This window comes from Balaenoptera physalus (assembly GCF_965194825.1).
Source record: "Balaenoptera physalus genome assembly, chromosome: 5".
NCBI lineage: Eukaryota > Metazoa > Chordata > Mammalia > Artiodactyla > Balaenopteridae > Balaenoptera > Balaenoptera physalus.
Window position 1 is genome coordinate 116,713,694 of NC_138884.1, and position 21,758 is coordinate 116,735,451.

General features: G+C 35.0%; 1 protein-coding gene across 7 annotated transcripts in view; it reads right to left on the reverse strand.

Annotated features, from left to right (window-relative positions):
• Window positions 1–21,758, reverse strand: part of PPA2 (inorganic pyrophosphatase 2) — an 89,837-nt gene that overhangs the window by 29,796 nt on the left and 38,283 nt on the right. For all 7 annotated transcript variants that reach the window (XR_014263923.1, XM_082462939.1, XM_082462937.1 and 4 more), the window contains one exon: window positions 19,493–19,619. Coding sequence is in view for 6 of the 7 variants with exons in the window: in XM_082462939.1 (XP_082319065.1) it covers window positions 19,493–19,619 (127 nt within the window). In the remaining variant the exon portion in view is untranslated. The remainder of the gene's footprint in view (window positions 1–19,492; window positions 19,620–21,758) is intronic.

Here is a 21,758-nt window from a genome sequence, read left to right on the forward strand (position 1 = left end):
CCATCAGCATGTATCCTATCACCTCCGGACTTGCCTTTTTTTCCCCATGTAAAATGTTACTCCTTCATTCTACAGACATTTTTTGAGCACCTTCAGATACCATGTAAGGGGTAGGGGATAAGTCGATGAAGACAACAAAATTCTTTTCTTCAAGGAGCTCAAAGGTTTAATTAAAAAAACAAAAAAACAGGCAGATAGACAACAAATTGTATTAAAGTGAGAGGATTAAGTGAGATATACTTAAGGACTGATGTCATTCTGAGGACAATGGGGGGCTTCGAGTAGGGAGAGTTACAACATCAGTATCCGTGTTTTTTATGTACTAAGCCAAAGGATGCTGACAGTAGAGTGGAGAGGGCAGCACCCAGAGGAGAACATACTACAGGTGGATGAGAAGGGTTTCATGCACTCCTATACCAAATATTTAGTAAGTGTCTCATTATGTATCCGACACTGTTGTAAGCAGTGAAATAGAACAGGAATCAGAAACAAGTCCCTGCTCACATGCTTACATAGTAGGAAGAGACAGACAACAAATAAAGACACAGATACGCAATTTAAGTGGTGAAAAGTCTGATGAAAAATAAATCAGAGTAAGGAAGACAGAGAATGTGGTCAGGGCAATTTTAAACAGAGTGATACCTGGATGGTTCAGAGTTTTTCATTTCAAATTAGTAATGATTTATAGGATTTATTTTTAAGTTCTATTACCACGTAAAACCTTAACCATTACATTTTGAAGACATTCATTTAAATATAATTGGAAATACTACTGTATTAGTAATAGGCCCCTCCCCCAAAAGAGGTCCCCAAGGAATGTACCATTTCCAAAAATATCAATTCAAAAAGTATAAGAAATAACTAGATAAAACTAGAAGTCTTTACTCTCCACTAGACTGTGGCTTAAGGGAAATTTAGCATAGTCCTTTATTCACAGTATATTATGGCAAATGACAAACAGACTTAGCAGCACTTGGAGCATTAGAAAGCTATAACTAAAACCAGGAGATGACACCAGGCAGAGGGATAATTTAAAGATCACTTGGTTTCAGACACGCTCATCCAAGCCTTGTGGGAATCCCCACTCACTAGGCATGACAGGAAAAGGTAAGAACTTTGCAGGCATGGGTTGAACAGACAGGAATTATCCTTTTCCTTTTTATCCTTGCCTTGTGCCTGTTAGGTAAAGGTTTAGCAAGAGTGACATATGTCTCCAAAGGCCAGGTGTTTCACATAAGTGAAGTAAGTGTGGTAAGGCAGAGACCATAGAAATGGCAGAGACTATGGCAAATAAAAGACTGAGTATGCGGCCTAAAGGCACTCAAATCTAAAATTTTAAAATTCGTCAATGGGCCACACATCTATCTAAAGTAATTCTGGAGCAAATTGTAGAAATGTTACAACTAACTAAGGGAAAAAAGAATCACTTGAAACTGAACACAGGTTAAGTAAGTGATGGAGGATGTTTAAAACAGTGAACTCTAAAGATTAAGATCACATCTTTTTAATATTATACATTGTATCCTAGGTACAGAGTTCTTTGTTATGCCGCAATGAAACATTCAATAAAGATTTCAGCTAATTAAATTCTGATTATTTTTCCTCTTTTTCTTATAAAAAGAGCTTCTTTCTAAAGTGAGCTTTTTATTGACCATTTTCCTACATCCTATCTTTATTTTTGCAAAAAATAAATCTCTGTAAATTAACTGAGTTCCTCCAACTCACTGTTTTCTTACTCAGAGGAAGAAAATATCTCTTAGTCCACTGAAGGTGAGCAACCAGAAATTCACTTTAATCAATGTCCAAAATAAATAATTTTCTATTACTTAAATCTGATTTATGACATCATTATACTTAACCAGTCTACCATTTCCTGTTCCACTGCATAAACCTTTTTTTTTTTTTTTTGATAATTGCTTTTTAACACACTGATTTCAGATAAGAAAGGAAAAACTAAGTTATCCAGTATCTACCTCAGCTTGCAAGGTTTTCCCTTCGGAAGTCATGAAGGGAACCTGGTAAGAAAAGACATCAATAATAAAAAACCTGAACATTTAATAATGCCAATAAGAAGTGTAACTCTCCAAATATAAGCTAAACTTTTCCATTCTCAATTAATTAAACCCTGGGGAATAAACAGCTGCATTTTCACACACACAAAAAAATTTTAAATACGCAATTTAAATATTTTTAAAACCTCAATAGCAAATGCCTCAAGCCAAAACCTTATATGCAATACCAACAGTCAGTTCAATGAATTACTCTTCCAAAAATATGAAAAATTCCACCTGAAGTCTATAAACTGACTTACACAGTTCATAAAAGATTTTTATATAAATATCCTCATTTGTTCCTCATAAAACTCCCGAGAGTTGTGAGGAGTAAGTAAATTCACATTAAACTTAAGAAAACTACAGCTAAGGAAAGGTAAAAGGGACTTCCCTGGTGGCGCAGTGGTTAAGAATCCGCCTGCCAATGCAGGGGACATGGGTTCGAGCCCTGGTCCGGGAAGATCCCAAAAGCCACGGAGCAACTAAGCCTGTGAGTCACAACTACTGACCTGCGCTCTAGAGCCTGTGAGCCACAACTACTGAGCCCGCGTGTCACAACTACTGAAGCCCATGCGCCTAGAGCTCATGCTCCGCAACAAGAGAAGCCACTGCAATGAGAAGCCTGCACACCACAACGAAGAGTAGCCCCTGCTCGCCACAACTTGAGAAAGCCCGTGTGCAGCAATGAAGACCCAATGCAGCCAAAAATTAATTAATTAAAAAAAAAAAGAAAATGTAAAAGATTTGTCAAAATGTTGCCAACTCATTTATGGTAGAACTAGTATTATATAAATACAAGTCCTCTAATTCCATGAATTCTGACTTTTCTTCTATATTGCACATTAATAATTTGTCACAGGTTTATTTATATTATTTTTTTATGTGTAGATGTATTTTTATTTTGGTTTTATTGTGGAAAAATATAAATAACATAAAATTTACCATTTTTAAGTGTTTGATTCAGGGGCATTAAGTACCTCCACAATGTTGCGCAACCATCATTATTATCCAACTCCAGAATATTTTCATTAGATATATTTTTTATAATATATGTTATTTTAAGAAAACCAGCGATTCTCTAGTAGTCATTTATTTCCACTCGGAATTAATTTTATACGAAAGTTTCTACTAGAGATAATTATATAATTTATTTTCAAGATGAACTAATCCAACAATAAAAGTTAGAATAATCTAGAAGCGCTCTTTTATATAATCAAGCTAAGCTTATTTCAGTTTCAGTTTTTAACTACAATTAAACTCTCTTAATCGAGATCTACTTGATCAATTCCCCAGACAATTAACAAAGACTCTCCACTTCCGTAAATATTCTGCCTGATGTCCACAGTGGTCTGTCTGCTGAGTCTGGTAGACAGCTCTAGAATGAAGCCCACACTTGGCTCCCACCAGTTAAGTTTTAGCTTTAGCAAGCAGGTACGTTTATTCCCAAAACATTCATGCCAACTGTATCTGTTGTTATAATTATGAGATTTAATAAAAACTATATAAGGTAGTGACTTTATCAGTACAAAAAAATGAGATTTTGTTTCTATGAAAGTAACTTGAATGTTTTTAAAAGAATTCAATAAAAGAGATTGCTAAAAATACCTGCTGTCAAAGTAGGCCTGGGTAAGTTAAAGATGAGACAAAGATGTAAAAATTTACAATTAAACATGTAGATCGATCTGCAAATGAGGTGGGGAAGAGGATTTTAGATTATGAGAGATCAGGGGCGGCCTCTGACAAAAAGTATTTTAGTAAATTCTTAGATGAAGTGTGGGAGCAGCTCATTCACATAGGCAGAAGAGGAGTCCTGGGAGGAAGACTGTGCCAATCAATACTCTGAGGTACGAGTGTGCGTCAAACGTTTGAGGAAGACAGTTAAGAAAGCCCTGCGTTTAGAGCAGGGTGAAGTAAGAGTATTAGGAGATGAGATTAGAGAAGCAGTCACATAGGAGTCTAAGGGCCAGACTAGGGACTTGGCTTTGCGATGAGAAGCCACTACAGGATTCTGGGCAGAGTACGTGTTTCATGAAGAATTCTAGCTGCCGTGTAGGGAAAAGACCGTGGAGAGTAAGAAGTGGAAGCAGGAAATCCAATATGAGGCGAAATGTGATGAGGGCTTTGATAATTGTAGTTGTATGGAGGTGGTGACAAATGGTCAGTTTTGGATACTATTAGAAAGCAGAACTGAGATGAATTACCAGTGAAAGAAAAAAATTAAAAACAACAAAACCCAGTAAAGATCAGACTTACATAAAATTTAAAGTATCAAAGAGTTAATTAAAAAGGACTAGTCTGTAACATTAAGTAGCAATTTAAATTATAATACAACTAAAATGCAGTCACCTAAATATATATCACCCTATTTTTTTAGTTTCATAAAAGGTGTCATAACTTCTGACAAATAGTGTACAGCCATGATTTACTTTATAAAAGAGCTGTTTCCAAATTTGAAAGTTTAATTAACAAAGATTATATACAGTCTCCTTAAGGGAATTTTTATATTAAAACTAAAAATACATGATTTATAAATAACCATAGTTCTATATAAAACCATTGGAAATTTTGTAAATTTCTTTATTAAATGCCAGGTAAAAAGCAAAACAAAATAATGATGCAATGTAACAAAATTTAAAGTTTAATTTGGCTTTTCAAAATCCAGAGCTCTCCATTTTAATTTAGTTTGTCTTAACTAATTTTGATTTAGAAATTTATAAAAGCAAAGAAATTAAGCTAAAATATCTTAGTCAAAACCTACCACTTTATCTCTGTAGACGTGAGAGGATCATAACACTTTTCACTTTTTAAAAGCAATCTTTATGACTTATCTTTTTCTTTCATTAGATACTGTATACCTTTCAACATGTAATCAAGTTTCTTTTCAGTATAAAGCAATTCACTTGTTTCTAAAACGTAACTGAATATCACAAACTGTAATCTATTAAGAAAAAAAAAGGTTTGATAATTGACTTTCTTTCTAATATTTATTATAAAAAAATACATTCTCTTATACTAGGAGCAGTTTCTAATCACAGGTATTTGTCAAGACTTCCATTTTTACCCAGATTTCAGACTTAAACACACTTTAATACTCTATTTTTGCCAAATAAGCAAACAGTAATGATGTAGATGAGGTAAAAAATTCAGTTGATAAGGCTCATTTTATACATACAGCCCATGAACAATATGAGAGAGAAAGAGAGAGAGAGAGAGAGAGAGAGAGAGAAATATCTAACCTATGACATATTTTTACTCTGGAGACTTATCAAAGACACAATGAACTTTAAAAGTAATTATTTACCAAAAACAAAAAAAATTAAGAAATTTTAATCATGAGAAAATCATAACACATTCTATAATAAATATCTTTAAGATATTTATTGATATTATTATATTATATAATATTAATATTATTAATATTATATATTATAATATTAATATTCTAATTAATATTAAATATTTTAAAATAATTTAAATTACTCTCTTGCCTACCCAAAAAGAACCATGCCCAGTCCCCCCAACTTTTGATGTAATTAAATATTGGATATTAAAAACAAACAATAAAGGAAAAACACACTCTTACTTATTAATAAATAACTTCTTGGTACAAAAGAAAATCAAAAGAAATCAATCCTGAGAGGACCCCTACAAACAAGGATTTTAAAGTCATCATTATGAATATGTTCAAGGACGTTCAGGAAAATACGGTCACAATGCATGAACATGTGGAAATCTCAGTTAAGGAATAAAAACTATGAAACTATCAAAAAAAAAACCAACAAATGAGGGAGTATCTGAAATGAAAAATCATGAATTTAATAGCAGAACTTGGATATGGCAGAAATAAATCAGGTAAGTAGAAGTCAGATCAATAGAAATCATGGAGTCTAAAGAACAGTAAGGAAGAAAGACTGAAAAGACATGAGAGTTTCAGTGACCTGTGAGACAATTAAGAGTGGTCTAAATACAGCATACACAAAAATTAACTCAAAATGGATTAAATACTTGAATATAACATCTGAAATCTTAAACTTCCTAGAGGAAAACATAGGCTGTAACCTCACTGACATCAGCATTAATGATGTTTTTGTGGATTTAACTCCAAAGGCAAGGGAAACAAAAGCAAAAATAAATAAATGGGACTACATCAAACTAAAAAGCTTTTTTGTGCAGCAAAGGAAACCATCATCAAAATGAAAAGGCAACCTAATGAATGGGAGAAGATATTTGCTAGTCATATATCTGATAATGGGCTAATATCCAAAATATATCAAGAACTCATAAAACTCAACAACAACAACAACAAACCCAATTCAAAACTGGACAGAGGATCTGAATAGACATTTTCCCAGAGAAGACATACAGATGGTCAACAGGCACATGAAAACATGTTCAACATCACTAATTATCAGGGAAATGCAAATCAAAGCCACAATGACATATCACCTCACACCTGTTAGAATGGCTATTCTCAAAAAGACAAGAAATAACAAATGTTGGAGAGAATGTAGAGAAAAGGGAGCCCTTGTGCACTGGTGGTAGGACTGTAATTTGGTGTAGGCACTATGGAAAACAGTATGGAGATTTCTGAAAAAATTAAGAATAGAAAAGCCATATGATCTAGCTAATCCACTTATGGGTATTTACCCAAAAAATATGAAAACACTAATTTGAAGAGACATATACACCCCTACGTTCACTGCAGCATTATTTACAATAGCCAAGATATGGAAACAACTCAAGTGTCCATCAACAGATGAATAGATAAAGAAGATGTGGTATATAAACATAATGGAATACTACTTGGCCATAAAAATGAATGAAATCCTGCCATTTGCAACATGGATGGACCTCAAAGGTATTATGCTAAGTAAATAAGTCAGAGGGAGAAAGACAAATACTGTATAATTTCACTGACATGTGGAATCTAAGCAAAAAAAAAACAAATAAAACAAAAACAAACTCATAGATACAGAGATTAGGTTAATGGTTACCAGAGGGGAAGGGGTTGAGGGGTGAGTGAGGTGGGTGAAGAGGGTCAATGGTTTGGTGGTGGATGGCAACTGGACTTGTCATGGTGATCACTTTGTAGTGAATACAGATGTCAAATTATAATGATGTACACCTGAAATTTATATAATAATAATTTTTAAAGTGGTCTAAAATATGTTATGAGTCTCAGAATGAAGGTAAAAAATATAGGGTGAAAAAAATGTGAAAATGTAACGGTAAGTAATTTCCCAAATGTGGCAAAAACATGAACTTACAGATCTGCAAAGTTCAGGATATCCTAAGGAGGATAAATAAATATAAAGGAAAGACCACCTTAGCATATCACAGAAAAATTGCTGAAATCCAAAAATGAGGAGAAAACCTTTAAAACAGTCTAAGAAAAACAATATATTATATACTAAGTTAACAACACACTGTTTACTTATCAAAAACAATGCAGGCCAAAAGAAAATGGAAAATCTTTACAAAAAACCCTGTAACTTAAAATTCTATATCCAGTGAAAGTATACTTCCAAAACAAAGGCAAGAAGAGACAAGAAAAGACAGATCAATGAAAATGGAGAGAATTCATCGCCAGAAGAACTGCACTACAAAAAATGCTAAAGTTGAAGGGAAATAACACCAGATGGAAACTACAGATCTTCAGGAAGTAATAAAATATATGGGTAAAAAAATGGCAAAACATGGGTAAATATAATAGAATACATATGTGTGTGTGTGTTTTTCCTCTTAATTTTTTTAAAAGGCATTTTATTGTTTAAGACAATATGAAACCAAAGCACAAAGGATGGATGGAGGTTCTGGGACCAACTGGATCTCTCATACAACTTGCTGGTGGAAATGCAAAATGGTATATAAAGTCATAGTAAAGTTTGACAGTTTCTTACAATGTTAAGCATATAATTACCCACTGACCTATAACCCTATTCTTAGGTATTTCCTCAAGAGAAATGAAAACATAAGTTCACACAAAGACCTATATATTTGAATGTTCATAGCAGCTTTACTTGTATTAGCCCCAAACTCAAAACCCAAATTTCTGTCAACAGGTGGATGGATAAACTGCGGTGTATCTACACAATGGAACACTATTCAGTGACAAAATAGAACAAACTACACTGATCACACACAATATGCATGAATCCCTACAGCATTATGCAAGAGAAAGAAAAATACCAAAAAATACTTGTCCTTAGCAATGTACAGGTAACTCCAAAGAAACATAACTACAATTGTTAAAAATGCCAAAATTTTAAGTACAAATGTTTTCTCACTTTAAAATAAGTGAAAATGCACTATTTTGAAGGTATTTTCAAACTTTGCTCAAAACATTCATTTTTTGTTTATCAATATATATATGCATACATTAATTTATTCATCAATTTAAAAAAAATTACCAAGCACCTGTAACATGCCAGACACTGAACAAAGCTTTTGCAGTGGAAGAATTAAATACCTAGAAACAAACCTAACATAAAATGTAAGACCTTCATTAGTAAATCTACATCAATTTTCTAAAAGATAAACAAGAAAACCTGAATAATTGGAGAAATATATAAACATATGATACTCATTATTGCAAAATTTAATATTTTAAAGATAGCAGAAATCCCTGACAATTAATTCCAAAAATTTGCCCAGAAGAATATATGCATTAGAAAAAACCCAAACAACTTGGAAAATGTAGAACAAAAGCAGGAGGATTTGCCTTCTATATGTTTTATTATGAGGCTGTTGTAATTAAAATAATGTGGCACTAGCACAGAAATAGATCACTGACACCAAAGAGAATCCAGAAGCAGACTATCTGTATAAATAAGAATGCAATATACAATAAAGGAGACATTTCAAAAAAGGGGGAAGAGAAAAGATTTTTCTGGTAAGAGGTGATGAAAATATTATTTACATGGAAAAAATAAATTCCACATGGATTAAAGATCCAAGTGTAAAAAAATTAAAACATAAAAGAATAAAAAAGAAATAAGGAAAAACAACTTTGCGACTATGGGGTAAGAAATCCTTACATAAGAATTAAAATGCTAAAGTCACATATAAAAATGATTGATAAAATGCAATACGTCAGAATTTAAAATGTCTGTAAGACAAAAGGCAACACAGCTTCTCTGAAGATAGGGAGAAAATATTTGCAACCTAAATAGTAAAGAATTAATATCCAAAATATCTAAGCAACTCCCAAATATCAAAAGAATATGTCAACTCCATAGAAAAATGGAGAGTACCATGCACAGGCAATTCACAGAGGGGAAGATACAACTAGCCAATAAATAGATGAAAAAGATGCTCCATCCAAGCATTAAGCAGAAAAATGTAAAATTAAAACAAAATACCATTTTCATTAGATTGGCAAAAAAAAAAAAAAAACTTTTAAAGGCTCAGTTAATAGTATGTCACTGAAGCTTCAAAACCTGTAAATCAGGCATTATTTATTTCCTTTATGTAAATTAGGAAACTGGGACTCCATGAGGTTAAGTAATTGGCTCAAGATCTTAAAGGGAATAGAGTAACCTCAATATAGAGTTGACCCTTGGGCAACATGGGTTTGAACTGTGCAGGTCCACTTATTATACATGGATTCGTTTCAATGTGTGTACTGCAGTACTAGTGGTCCATGGATGGCTGAATCTCAGGATGCCTGCACTGCAGATATGGAGGGCCAAGTGTAAAGTTACATGTGGATTTCTGACTGTGCCAGGTTGGCGCCCCTAACCACCGCGTTGTTCAAGGGTCACCTGCGCTACCTTTAAATATGGGGTGGCAGGGGTATGTGTGGGGAGAAGAACATCATCAAATTTGGTTAGGTGATTACATCTCCTAACTGAACATATATCAAAATTGTTATCAATTATTCTAGTTCCAAGACTGGATTATCAAACCAGCAAAGAAGAATAGATTAACAGAATGGTTCTCAACTTGGAGGAACCCATCAGGGTCACCCAGGGATATTTATCAAACTATATATACAGTCACATCATTAACTTCCTATCCACATCCCCATATAGAGAACCATCTGTACTTCCATGAAAATGATCCAGAGGAAAAAAAAATGAAAATGCTGTTTTCACTGGCATTATCTCTACTAGACCACAACAGGAAGTAAGGAAAGCATATAATCAGCTGAGGATTTTTGTTTTTATTTTCAGATAAAAAACAGTAACACAAATGTAGTGCCATATCTCCTTGCCCATATTATTTAAAAGAAAAATAAAGATACTAGAAAATGTGCTCATGTTTGAAATTCTGTCCAAAGAGAGTAAAAAAAAAAAGTAAAAATGGAGTTTCCAATTCTAAGGGATGCCACCAAAGGAAGTGACATAAATGCACAAAGCTCTCGTTCCAATGCTGTAGATGCTGTTCTCACAGAGCTAAATGTGTGCAAGACCGGCCTCCAAACAAAGTCTGTGGGAAGTGAGAACATACGTTTTTAATGACATTTTACAAACATTCACAAGAAATAACAGTTCTGTTCCATAATATTCACTGTATCATCACAAATAGAGGTTCCAGCTCAGAGAAATGTTTTAATAGCTACACTTACATGGGATCCCTAAAAGGTTCTCATGTTTTCCACACTGTTCTGCGTATCTATGCTTAATAGCACACAGACTAATGAATAGTATCCTTCATTTTAGTTGCGTTTTCTTTCTCTATTCTCCTTTTCCACAAATTCTACGACCAATAAAATGAAAACCATCCAGGTGCCTTGTAACACAGAAATCCAAATGGTTTTCTAATCTAATTTTAACTAGAACCACATAACCAAGTAGCTAAAAGCTTAGGCTTTGGGTCACCCAGACTTTCACTGAAGTTTCAGCTCCACCACTTAACAGCTTCCCTAAAGTACCTAAAAATGTGCCAATGTCCCCAAGAAATCTATCTCATGATCTTTAATTTAAACTGCGTTTTGTTCAGCACTAACTCTGAAGATAATTTAGGTCTTTCTATTTTAGAAGAAGACAGGCTTTAGCCTGTCTAAATAATGGATTGAAATATTCCTAAAACAACCAAAAGTTAGAGAAGAAAAGCTCTAGGGGTCATTTACTGATTAGAGGATCAACCCCACAACTTTAGAGATGAAGAAAGCTTCAAGAGGTTATGTGAGGGACTTCCCTGGTGGCGCAGTGGTTAACAATCCGCCTGCCAGTGCAGGGGACACAGGTTCTATTCCTGGTCCGGGAAGATCCCACATGCCGCGGAGCAATTAAGCCCGTGAGCCACAACTACTGAGCCTGCACTCTAGAGCCTGCGAGCCACAACTACTGAGCCCGCGAGCCACAACTATTGAAGCCCGCACGCCCTAGAGCCTGTGCTCTGCAACAAGAGAAGCCACCACAATGAGAAGCCCGTGTGCAGCAACTAGAGAAAGCCCGCATGCAGTAACAAAGACCCAACTCAGTCAAAAATAAATAAATAAATAATAAATAAATAAATAATAAATACATTTGTTAAAAAAAAAAAAGAAAAAGCTTATCTGTGTATTGGGAGCATGTGTTGGAGGGAAAAAGGAAATTAAAAAAAAAAAAAAAAAAAGAGGTTATGTGACTTTCCCAAGGTCAGATAACTAATACATACAAGAAAGGATTTTAGAATTTAGGCCTCCCCTACTCTTCACATCGTAGGAATATGACTGAAGCCTGAAAAAACACTGGAAGAGGTCAAGGTTCAAAAAAGAGGCAAATGATTCCCAGTAATTTAATTCTATTCTTAATTATAGTACATTTTACTTGATTTGTCCCCGTTCCTCAACTGCCTCCTCCCACATCCCATCCCTACCCACCCACGCCTATTAAGCCATACCTATTAATGAAATCAAAGGAATGAAGATCAAAAGAGCCATCTTTTACGGGACTTCTAATCATAATTATCCCACTGATGCCTCAACTATTGAAGAGCAAGTGGTCAGCGCTCCCAGAAAGCAAGACAGTCCAAGGCCACAACTACTTTTCCGAGCGTCGATGCGATGCAGTGGCTCCCGCAGCCTTCAGGGAAGTCACCGACCAACGCCCGCCCCCAACCACCAGTGCCTCAGGTTCCCAACCTGAAACAAAAAAGGGAACACTAGCACATCTTGCTTGAACTTAGGTAAACATTCAACAGATATTCCAAAAGACGCACTCAGCATAGTTCCTCGACATACAGTAATTGTTCCAGAAATGTTAGAGCTTTTAGGACGACAATGGTGACATGCCGGCCCCTTTCTGTGCCAAAGAACACACGCAAAGGAAAGCAAACGGAACGCCATTCTTTCCGGTTACAAAGGTTAATGTGAATATTTTCCCTTAAGATTACTATGCTGTGCCCTATTTTTTCCCTAAATGATAAGGTTAACTTGTGTTTTAGGAAGTAAGGAAATTAAATACCTTATTAATTTGGCTTATTTTTAAAATAATAATTGCAGGGGCACTAGAATTGTTTATTTAGCACATGAAAATTTAAGTCAGATAGATTTGGTTTCCATGTGTTTGTTCCTGCCTTGAAAGAAAATAAAAGAAACTACATAGTTTTATTTGACTTTCAAATTTCTTTAAATGTAAGTTGAAATTCTATAAATATAAAATACATATAAATTCTGATAATTTCAGGACAAGTGCAATGCTGGCCTTCGAAAAAGTCCCAACTGCCTCATTTAAAATAATTCCCTTATTACTCATGTAATTTATTCATCCCAGAATGTATCTACATCAATATAATTGTTCTGATTTTCAATTTTTGAAAACTTTAACATCACTGCCCAGGCAATATTTATTACAGGACATCAGACAATAGTTTTCATTTATTTAATACCAATCAAAAGAAATCTTTATTGCTCTGCAAGTTGACATAGCTTCTAGGCTTAAATTACCTCCTTATGACATTACTTCTCCTGACATAAGGGCCTTAGGCATCGTTGGCGGTCCTGAAGAGGCTCAAACATCTGTTTGGTGAATATCTGAAGCTCTATATTATAGAAGGTGGTTAATTTAACCAAGAGAGAAATTACATATGCCCTAGCATTTCCATCTTCTTAAAAAGCTCTGAACTTGGTTATTTCAGAACCAAGCGCTATTATCCCTAACAGCCAAGGCATTCTCTAGTAACAATTTAGGTGCCCTGGGAGTCTTATTAACTCTTGCAGGTCATTAAGGTACCATTAAGAGCATTAGGGGCTGGAACCTAATTACAGTGCATTAAAAGGTCTTAGTGCTCACCAAGTGTTAATGAGCCAGCCAAAGTGACCAATTTTCTATCAGGGCATATGAGGAATTCATTTTCAAATGCTGTTTAGACTTTTTTAGATTTTCAAAGTTGCTACTCCACTTTCAGAAGGCAAAACTTGAAGATTTAAATAATAATGTTAAAATTACAGAAATATAGCCAGCAACCACAGTTTCTTTCCAACTGAAATGTATTCTCTGATGCAATGGCTAGTTTTAGTTCAGTCAAGTCAAAGTTTAAAAAACTATAAACATTAAAACAGGATGTTACAGTCTACCAAAGTCTGTACATGTTCATTAGGATCAAAGAAGTTATTTCCTAACAAATAAAACAACCACAGGGTTTCCCTGGTGGCGCAGTGGTTAAGAATCCAACCACCAATGTAGGGGACACAGGTTCGAGCCCTGGTGCAGGAAGATTCCACATGCCGCGGAGCAACTAAGCCCGTGCGCCACAACTACTGAGCCTGCGCTCTAGAGCCCGCGAGCCACAACTGCTGAGCCCTCGTGCCTAGAGCCCATGCTGTGCGACAAGAGAAGCTACTGCAATGAGAAGCTCGCTCACAGCAAGGAAGAGCAGCCCCCGCTCACCGCAACTAGAGAAAGCCTGCACACAGCAACGAAGACCCAACACAGCCAAAAATAAATAAATTAATTAATTTTAAAAAATTGGTACCACGCTTCAAGCATGATACATCTAGAACTACATGTATAAAAATTAAAGAGTAATAAAAATTGCTTAAAAAACCTCCCAACCCCAGAACTTCCTTACAGAAATACAAATGTGTCTGTATTAATACACCAAAAACTATATATATATATATATATATAGATAAAACATACTGTCTATAAACTAAAACACACTTTTTTGTTTTCAAAAAAGAAAAAATAGGTACTGACCATGTCAAAAACAGCTTCTTTTTCTTAAGGTAGTAGAAATTAATAGGAGGGACTTATTTTTTAAATGTCTAAATAACAATTATATATAGGAAATAATAAAAAAATTTCCCTGTAAATTTCTATGTTACACACATCCTCAGAAAACTACAGAATTTTAAAGAATTTCCAGATAGTTACCCTTCCCTACATGTTTTTAATTCTTCTTCCTATTGAATAAAAATGCCAAGTATAGATGACAAATGTTTAAACTGTTAAAAAATCACTCCTTTGTGATAGAAATTTCAACTCAAATACAGTAATTTACATTTAAGGTGACTGCATTAGATATTTTAAAGTTATTTAAGGAGAAGTTGACCACCAAAACAAACCATTTCTGACATGTATAGACTCCGACATGTATGAAATCAATCTCCCACGCATTTTCTGTAAAAATTTTTGGAAAATGTACCCCATGATAATAGCTATGCAGCAGGCTCAAGGGTACAGCCTGTCTAAAACCAGTCATTCGATAAACAGTATGATAAACGAAGTGAATGATAGTCACATAAATACTGTAAATGCTATTTATTAGTTTTCAACTTTCAGATTCAAGAGACAAAACATGAAAAACAGTTATGGTTTTAAAGAACAGAACCTACGCATTACAAATGTATTACACTGTAGAACTCATAGTGTAGATGAGGGAAGCTGGGTTGTACGGGGCAGAGAAGGAAAGAAGTACAGAAACCTGAATGCCCTGGTTTTACGCTGGGCAGCCACGAGTTACTGTTCAAAATTAATGAAGCAATAAATACAGCTCAAAGTGTAATACCTAGAGTTATTAAGATAACAGAAGAAGAAATATGGTAACAAAATTGAGAGATGTATAAGATGTTAAATTCCTAATCTTTGAAAGCAGCAACTTAAGCTAACAGGGAAAAGAAACAGAGGTGTGAGCACACTGATTACAGAACAGAAGCAACCACTTGAGAACTAAAAACATATGGGGAAGAAGATATGAGAAGTAAGACTAGGGGGGTGGGGATGAAAAAGTAGGAAGGAGAACATCACTTTTCATTTTATATACACTTTTTATACTTCTGAGTTTTTATTTCCAAACATATGACTATTTTTTATAATTAAAAAAATGCCATCCAAAGTCTTCTGTTTGTGATTTTAGAAGGTACACGTGGGAGGGACACAATAAAATGTTTAAAAGTTGCTTGGTTTCAGATTAAATACTGCTGATTAATTTTTAAAGATTTATAGTAGATAGAGAATAGCACCAAACTTTTAATATCTATTAGCTAGTATTTATTTAATCATATGAATCCAAATATACATTTTTATCTTACTACAGTAAAACCATAAATTGTTATCAGAGGCATTTCCTCTAATCTCAAAATCATGAAGCTGATTCCTTTATTTATCTCTGAGGCCCCCTCACCCTTGCCAAGGTTCTATTTTTAACCTGTAACATCCTATAAAATAAGCCATATGCTTACAGTAGTACTTAAGTGCCTCCTGAATTATAAGTTAGGTACCTTCAGAAGATGAATTATTATGATACAAGATAAAGCTATTAAATATTGTAATCAAGTCATAGAAACTAATTTTGTAAAAATTCCTTCACAGATTCAGGAAGCTTTCAACCCCTGTGATTAGTGAGCCTCTTTCAGTTCTCAATTCCCCCCCTTTACAGGTGCTAATGAAAACACAGACAACACACCAGGCTAAGCAGTGAAGAAAGAAAGTAAGGTTAGGAATGATTTCTGTCCATTAATATTTGCTTGAGCAGCAGGACAACAGAAACTCTGTCTTTTGTCTGAAATCGTTTCAGAGGAGAGCTGGATGATGTTAGAGAGATATGATAAATATAAACCAAACTTCAGTTTCAATGAAAAATAAAAGCTGCTACATAGAGTTACCTAGTATTCCATGATTTAGGATTAAAAAAAAAAATTTATACTGCAGACTCTTCAGCCTTTCAATTTGTGCCTACATCTATTTTTTTTCTTGGGTCTCTATCGAATAAAAGAGGAGAGAAGAAACGTGGAATATGTGGAGTATGTACAGTAACGTGCAGGTAAAAGAAATGAGAAGTCGGGCTTCCCTGGTGGCGCAGTGGTTGAGAGTCTGCCTGCCAATGCAGGGAACACGGGTTCGCGCCCTGGTCTGGGAGGATCCCACATGCCGCGGAGCGGGCCCGTGAGCCACAATTACTGAGCCTGCGCGTCTGGAGCCTGTGCTCCGCAACAAGAGAGGCCGCGATAGTGAGAGGCCCGCGCACCGCGATGAAGAATGGCCCCCGCTTGCCGCAACTGGAGAAAGCCCTCGCACAGAAACGAAGACCCAACACAGCCATAAATAAATAAATAAATAAATAAATAAAATATTAAAAAAAAAAAAAAAAAGAAATGAGAAGTCACAAAAGAAAACACTTAAAACTGTTAAAACTACAGAACTTATCTTACAAAATCTAGATATATAAGAGTACTTAAGTATTGGAACTACTCAGTGTAAATAATATGCAAATATCCTTAAAGTAAATAATCCATTTTCCCCTGTATACCTTATTCATTCTGGAAATAAACACAAAGCACAATGTCAGCTACCATTTCAGAGCAAAATATGTCAATAATTACTCATCTAGTCTTTTAAGATTTAAAAAAGTTATTATAAAGAAGCACTGTTGTATTTCTTAAGATGAAGATAATGTAGGTGTTCCCTTTTAGTGTAATGGAAAAAAAGTCCTTTTTTCCTTTCAAAACAATAATTTCTTATTTTAATTATTCTAGTCTGATAATTTCATCTCAACCAAAATAAGCTTCAATATTTCTGCATGTCATGGTTTCAGTATTTCTGCATGTCTCTCTGTACGAGCATACACAACAAGAATTTAGAAGAGGATGCCCAAAGTGCAAGCCATCTCCATTTGGGGTATAAACAGAAAAAAAGTGAAAATAGTTATATTTTTTCATTCTAACCCTTAGGAAACTGTAGGAGTAAGGTACTTATACTATGTAATCTGGTTTCAATACTGCTAGTTACAAATACTGTAAATTACACAAATATGAATTGTGCAGTATAGCACGGTAGATGGACAATGGACTTTCTCATCAGACTGAAATGAGTTCAAATCATGGTTCCACTATTTACTAAATGTGCAGACTTAGGCAAGTTATTTATTTATTTGTTTTAAAATTTTATTTATTCATTTTTGGCTGCGTTGGGTCTTCGTTGCTGCACAGGCTTTCTCTAGTTGCGGCGAGCGGGGGCTACTCTTCTTCTCGGTGCGTGGGCTTCTCATAGTGGTGGCGTCTCTTCTTGTGGAGCGCAGGCTCTAGGCGCGCGGGCTTCAGTAGTTGTGGCTCGCGGGCTCTAGAGCGCAGGCTCAGTTGTTGTGGCTCACGGGCTCTAGAGTGCAGGCTCAGTAGTTGTGGCGCACGGGCTTAGCTGCCCCGCGGCACGTGGGATCTTCCCGGACCAGGGATCGACCCCGTGTCCCCTGCATTGGCAGGTGAATTCTTAACCACTGCGCCACCAGGGAAGTCCCTAGGCAATTTATTTAAATCCTTTGAGATTCTTCTAAATTAAGAATAATAATATGTACTAGGACAGGCACCAGTGTTTGGCATATGTTAGGGAATTTGAGGTGTTAAATCACATCTCCAACAGTACTGAGCTAAAGACTAGTTTCCTTAGACTAGTTTAAAGGGACATCCCTCAGTAGTTTCGTGACTTTAGTGTGCCACATCACAAATGAATTAATTGAACAGTTTGTTTTTGCTGGCTGTTGCATCATTATATTATCAGTTCTCATCTGAGGAGCAGCTTATGTATTAAAAAACTTTTAAATTGGGTATTGATTTACTCTTATTACATATGTATACATCTATACATGCATACAAATATATGTGAGAAATACGATAATAAAGAAATCCAGTGTAAAATAATGAAATAGATAAGAAAAATATATGGTTTATGGGCTTGAGTCTCATATTTTAATTGTAGTTTTCATGTTTTAGTTTTGACCCTGAGGTTATATGTACTTCACCCGATCAGACCCCTCCCTTTCTCAATTACAAGCAAGAATGGCATAAAATCACTCTTGTTGTTCCATGTGCAAGAAAAGTTTTTTGTTTTTTTGTTTTTTTTAAGAAAACACTTCCTTTATTAAATGCAGCTATGCTTACATTTTGGTGCATTTCAAAAAGCAATGTTGATCAGTGGTAATGCCTACGTTAAATTGAGCATGCACAATTACAATGGAAAAAAAATCCCTAAGAACAGCTTTTACACATCCCTCTTGCTAGTGCAGCTCTGTGTAAAACTGGAAAGTCTGCAAAGTATGTTTTCTGTATCAGGAGTTTCCCGCTCTGTACTTCTCCTTTCTGCTCCATGGTGAAGAAAAGGTTTTAAATGCACATAAATTAAGAGAGTTTAAAATGTAAGTGTTAATGAGTTTCAGTCAATACAGAAATGGTATATTTTCAAATTGAGATAAGAATTGAGGTCTAGAAAAGACCAGGATCCCAAATAAGGATGAAACTGAAAGGAAAAAGGTTAGAAAACTAGGGGAAAAAATTGGTCAGAGAATAATAATAGTGGCCATATACTCAACACTTCATATGACAGCCAGATGCTTTAAGTAAATCATCTCTTATACTGCCAACAAGCTCACAAGTAGGTATAATTACCTACATTATTAGATGAGCAAACTGAAATTCAGAAAGGTTAAATGATCTATCCAAAGTCACTCAAGTAGAAAGTAGCACAGCCAGAAGGCAAACTGAAGTCTGTCCGACACCAAAGAAATTTAACTCTTTATCATACCAAACTTCTGGAACTTAAATTTCTGGGACATCAAAATTTTGTTAGAGGGCCGTTATCTTTCCCTTCACCTGTACAAGACAGAACAAAAACTAGGTATAAAACCAGCTTATGTCTTTGATGAACACTCCCCTTTTTGTTTTTTATTTTTCCTGTTACTCAAATGAATAAAAGAGAGATTTAAGAAAGAAAAGAAGGAAGGGCGGGAGGGAAGGAGGTGAGGGGGAAGGGAGCCCATAGATTGTACTTTCTTAATCTGAAGTATCGTCTGTCTGTCTGCACTCCTTTTCTTTCTCTTACTCCTCTCAGCAGTACGACATAACTCAGACACAATCATATTGAATCACAATCATATTGAATTGTCCATGGAGAGAGAATTAAAAAACAAAACGTATAAGTTTAACTCCCAAAATATACACTGTGTTTTACATGAGCCTCTTTTAAATTCTAAGAATTCCAATGACACACTGATTTACTTCTGTTTCTGGAAAGTTACAGACTTACCATGAAACTTCGAGGCTTCAGGATCATTCACATTGATAGCAATTAATTTCCAATCTGTTTCACCCTGATCAATAAGAGCCAAAATTCCGAGGATCTTCACATGAACAACATCTCCACGAGAAAGAACCTTTAAAGAGAAAAGAAATTCAGCATTTGCAAGGCTTTGGAGAAATTTACTCACATATCATAAAAATCTATATGAAAGATTAAAAGCACTATAGACTGAAACTTAATTAAAATTATTGTAAACACAGTCATAAAGCCTTTTATGATATCCTTCTTAGAATAGATGTCTTGATCCCTTTTTGGAAACTGAAATTATTTATAGATCTTAAAATTTAATGTACTAGGCCTAGAAACTCATACTAAGCAGAAAATAAAGCCATGTATATCATGTTATAATATAAATCTGGCTTCTGCTGTTTGGGGGTAAAAAGACATGAGAATCCTTTGAAACTTGGGGGTAAAAAGACATGAGAATCCTTTGAAACTGCTTTATAGTACCTTTTTTGCAAACTATATTTATCAGTTACTAGTGAAAAGTAAATTTTTATCATATCTGAATACAGCCTTAAGATAATGAATGACAGTGAAATAATTATTAAAATGTTAAAGATAGAGACAAACCAGGTTTCATAAAATGCTTTAAAAAGATTTTAAGTGAAACCAAGAAACAGCATCATGTTGAAGCAGATGTTCCTTGTACTAAAGAAAGTTATTTCAGTGGCTCCCTCAAGTTGCCAATGCCAAGTTTATATGCATACATTCTTTCTATAGCCTTTTATTTTTAAAGGTTTAGTCGGCTATAGAATTTCACTGTAAGCTGAAATCTGAACACATGCTTCAGAATAATTCCTTCATGATTCAAAATGCAGCTTTACATCTGGAAATCAAGGTATGCAAAAGAAAGTCACAGTTGTATCTTGAAATTATTTGAGAGAAAAAAACAGATCTTAAACCATAAAGTCAAATAAATCCTTTCAGAACATTTGCAAAATGAATTTGAAATCTTAATATAAATCTGCATGAAGGTGAAATTAGTTTATCCAACAGATTAATGTGACTGTATAAACTAAACTGAAATACCACTTTTAGGAGAATATGCACAATTATATTAGCCAGACTCTCACACGTTTAGGCTCTATTTAGTACCCAGCACTATATTAGACACTATGTATACAAAAAGAAAGCATCCCCTTTCTTAAAGGTTTACAATCTTGTTGGGGAGACTTACACACCTCCCGCCAGGAGGTCCTTTATAAAACAAAAATGTTCAAAGTTATCACATAATCATCAATGAAAGGTGGCTCCATTGGTTAACTCAGTGATGAACTGCATCACTGCTTCTCAGCCAGAGGCAATTTTGCCCTCTAGAGGACATGTGGCAATGCCTGGGGACATTTTGGGTGGTCACAACTTGGGGGGTATTATTAGCATATTGGCGGGGAAGAGGCCAGGGAAGCTGCACTGGACAGTCTCCTATTACAGTATCATCCACCCAAAATGTCAATAGTGCCGAAGCTGAGGAGCCTGCACTAGACTTTGGTGACAGGGCTGTCTATCAGAATTACTGGGAATCATATATAGTTTTTATAGGCACCTTCTAAATTGTTTTATTTTTATTCACAAGAATTAATTTACTTTGCAATTTCATACAACATAAGAGCAGATTTGAGACTTGTATGGTTACAAGGGCAAGCAGGAAGCATGTCTGGGAATTATCAAGTTTCATCAGAATGATAAACGCCCTCTGATCTCATAAGCAACAGAAAGGGATTAGACAAACCACTGCCTTGCAATTACACTTTAAAAACTGGAAAGGAAACTCTCTCAATCAAACCAAAAACTCAGGATAAGATGCTTAAAAACAAATGGTAAAATTCTTCTGAATACCCCACAATTCAATTCAGTCTAAAGCAATTCAACAAATTTTGCAGAACACATAATGTTAGATACCAAATGAATAACACTTCTCAAAGAACTTAACTTTAAAAATTTCTGTATCTGTGATTCTAAGTCTATTAACAACTTCCAGGACTCTGCTCCTTTTCCTTTGCCCATTTACATATGTGGTGTTAAAAGAGGCTTTCTTCTATGATGTTCCTTATAGATGATTTAAGGACTAGCCAGGCATAGCCCGGCACAAGATAAAGGAGCGTAGTCCCAACAAAGGCCTATTGTTTAGATGGCGATTAAGTACTTACTTCACATTTACTAAATATTTTTTCGGGCCTCATTAACTAAATGAATAAATTGCTTTGGATAT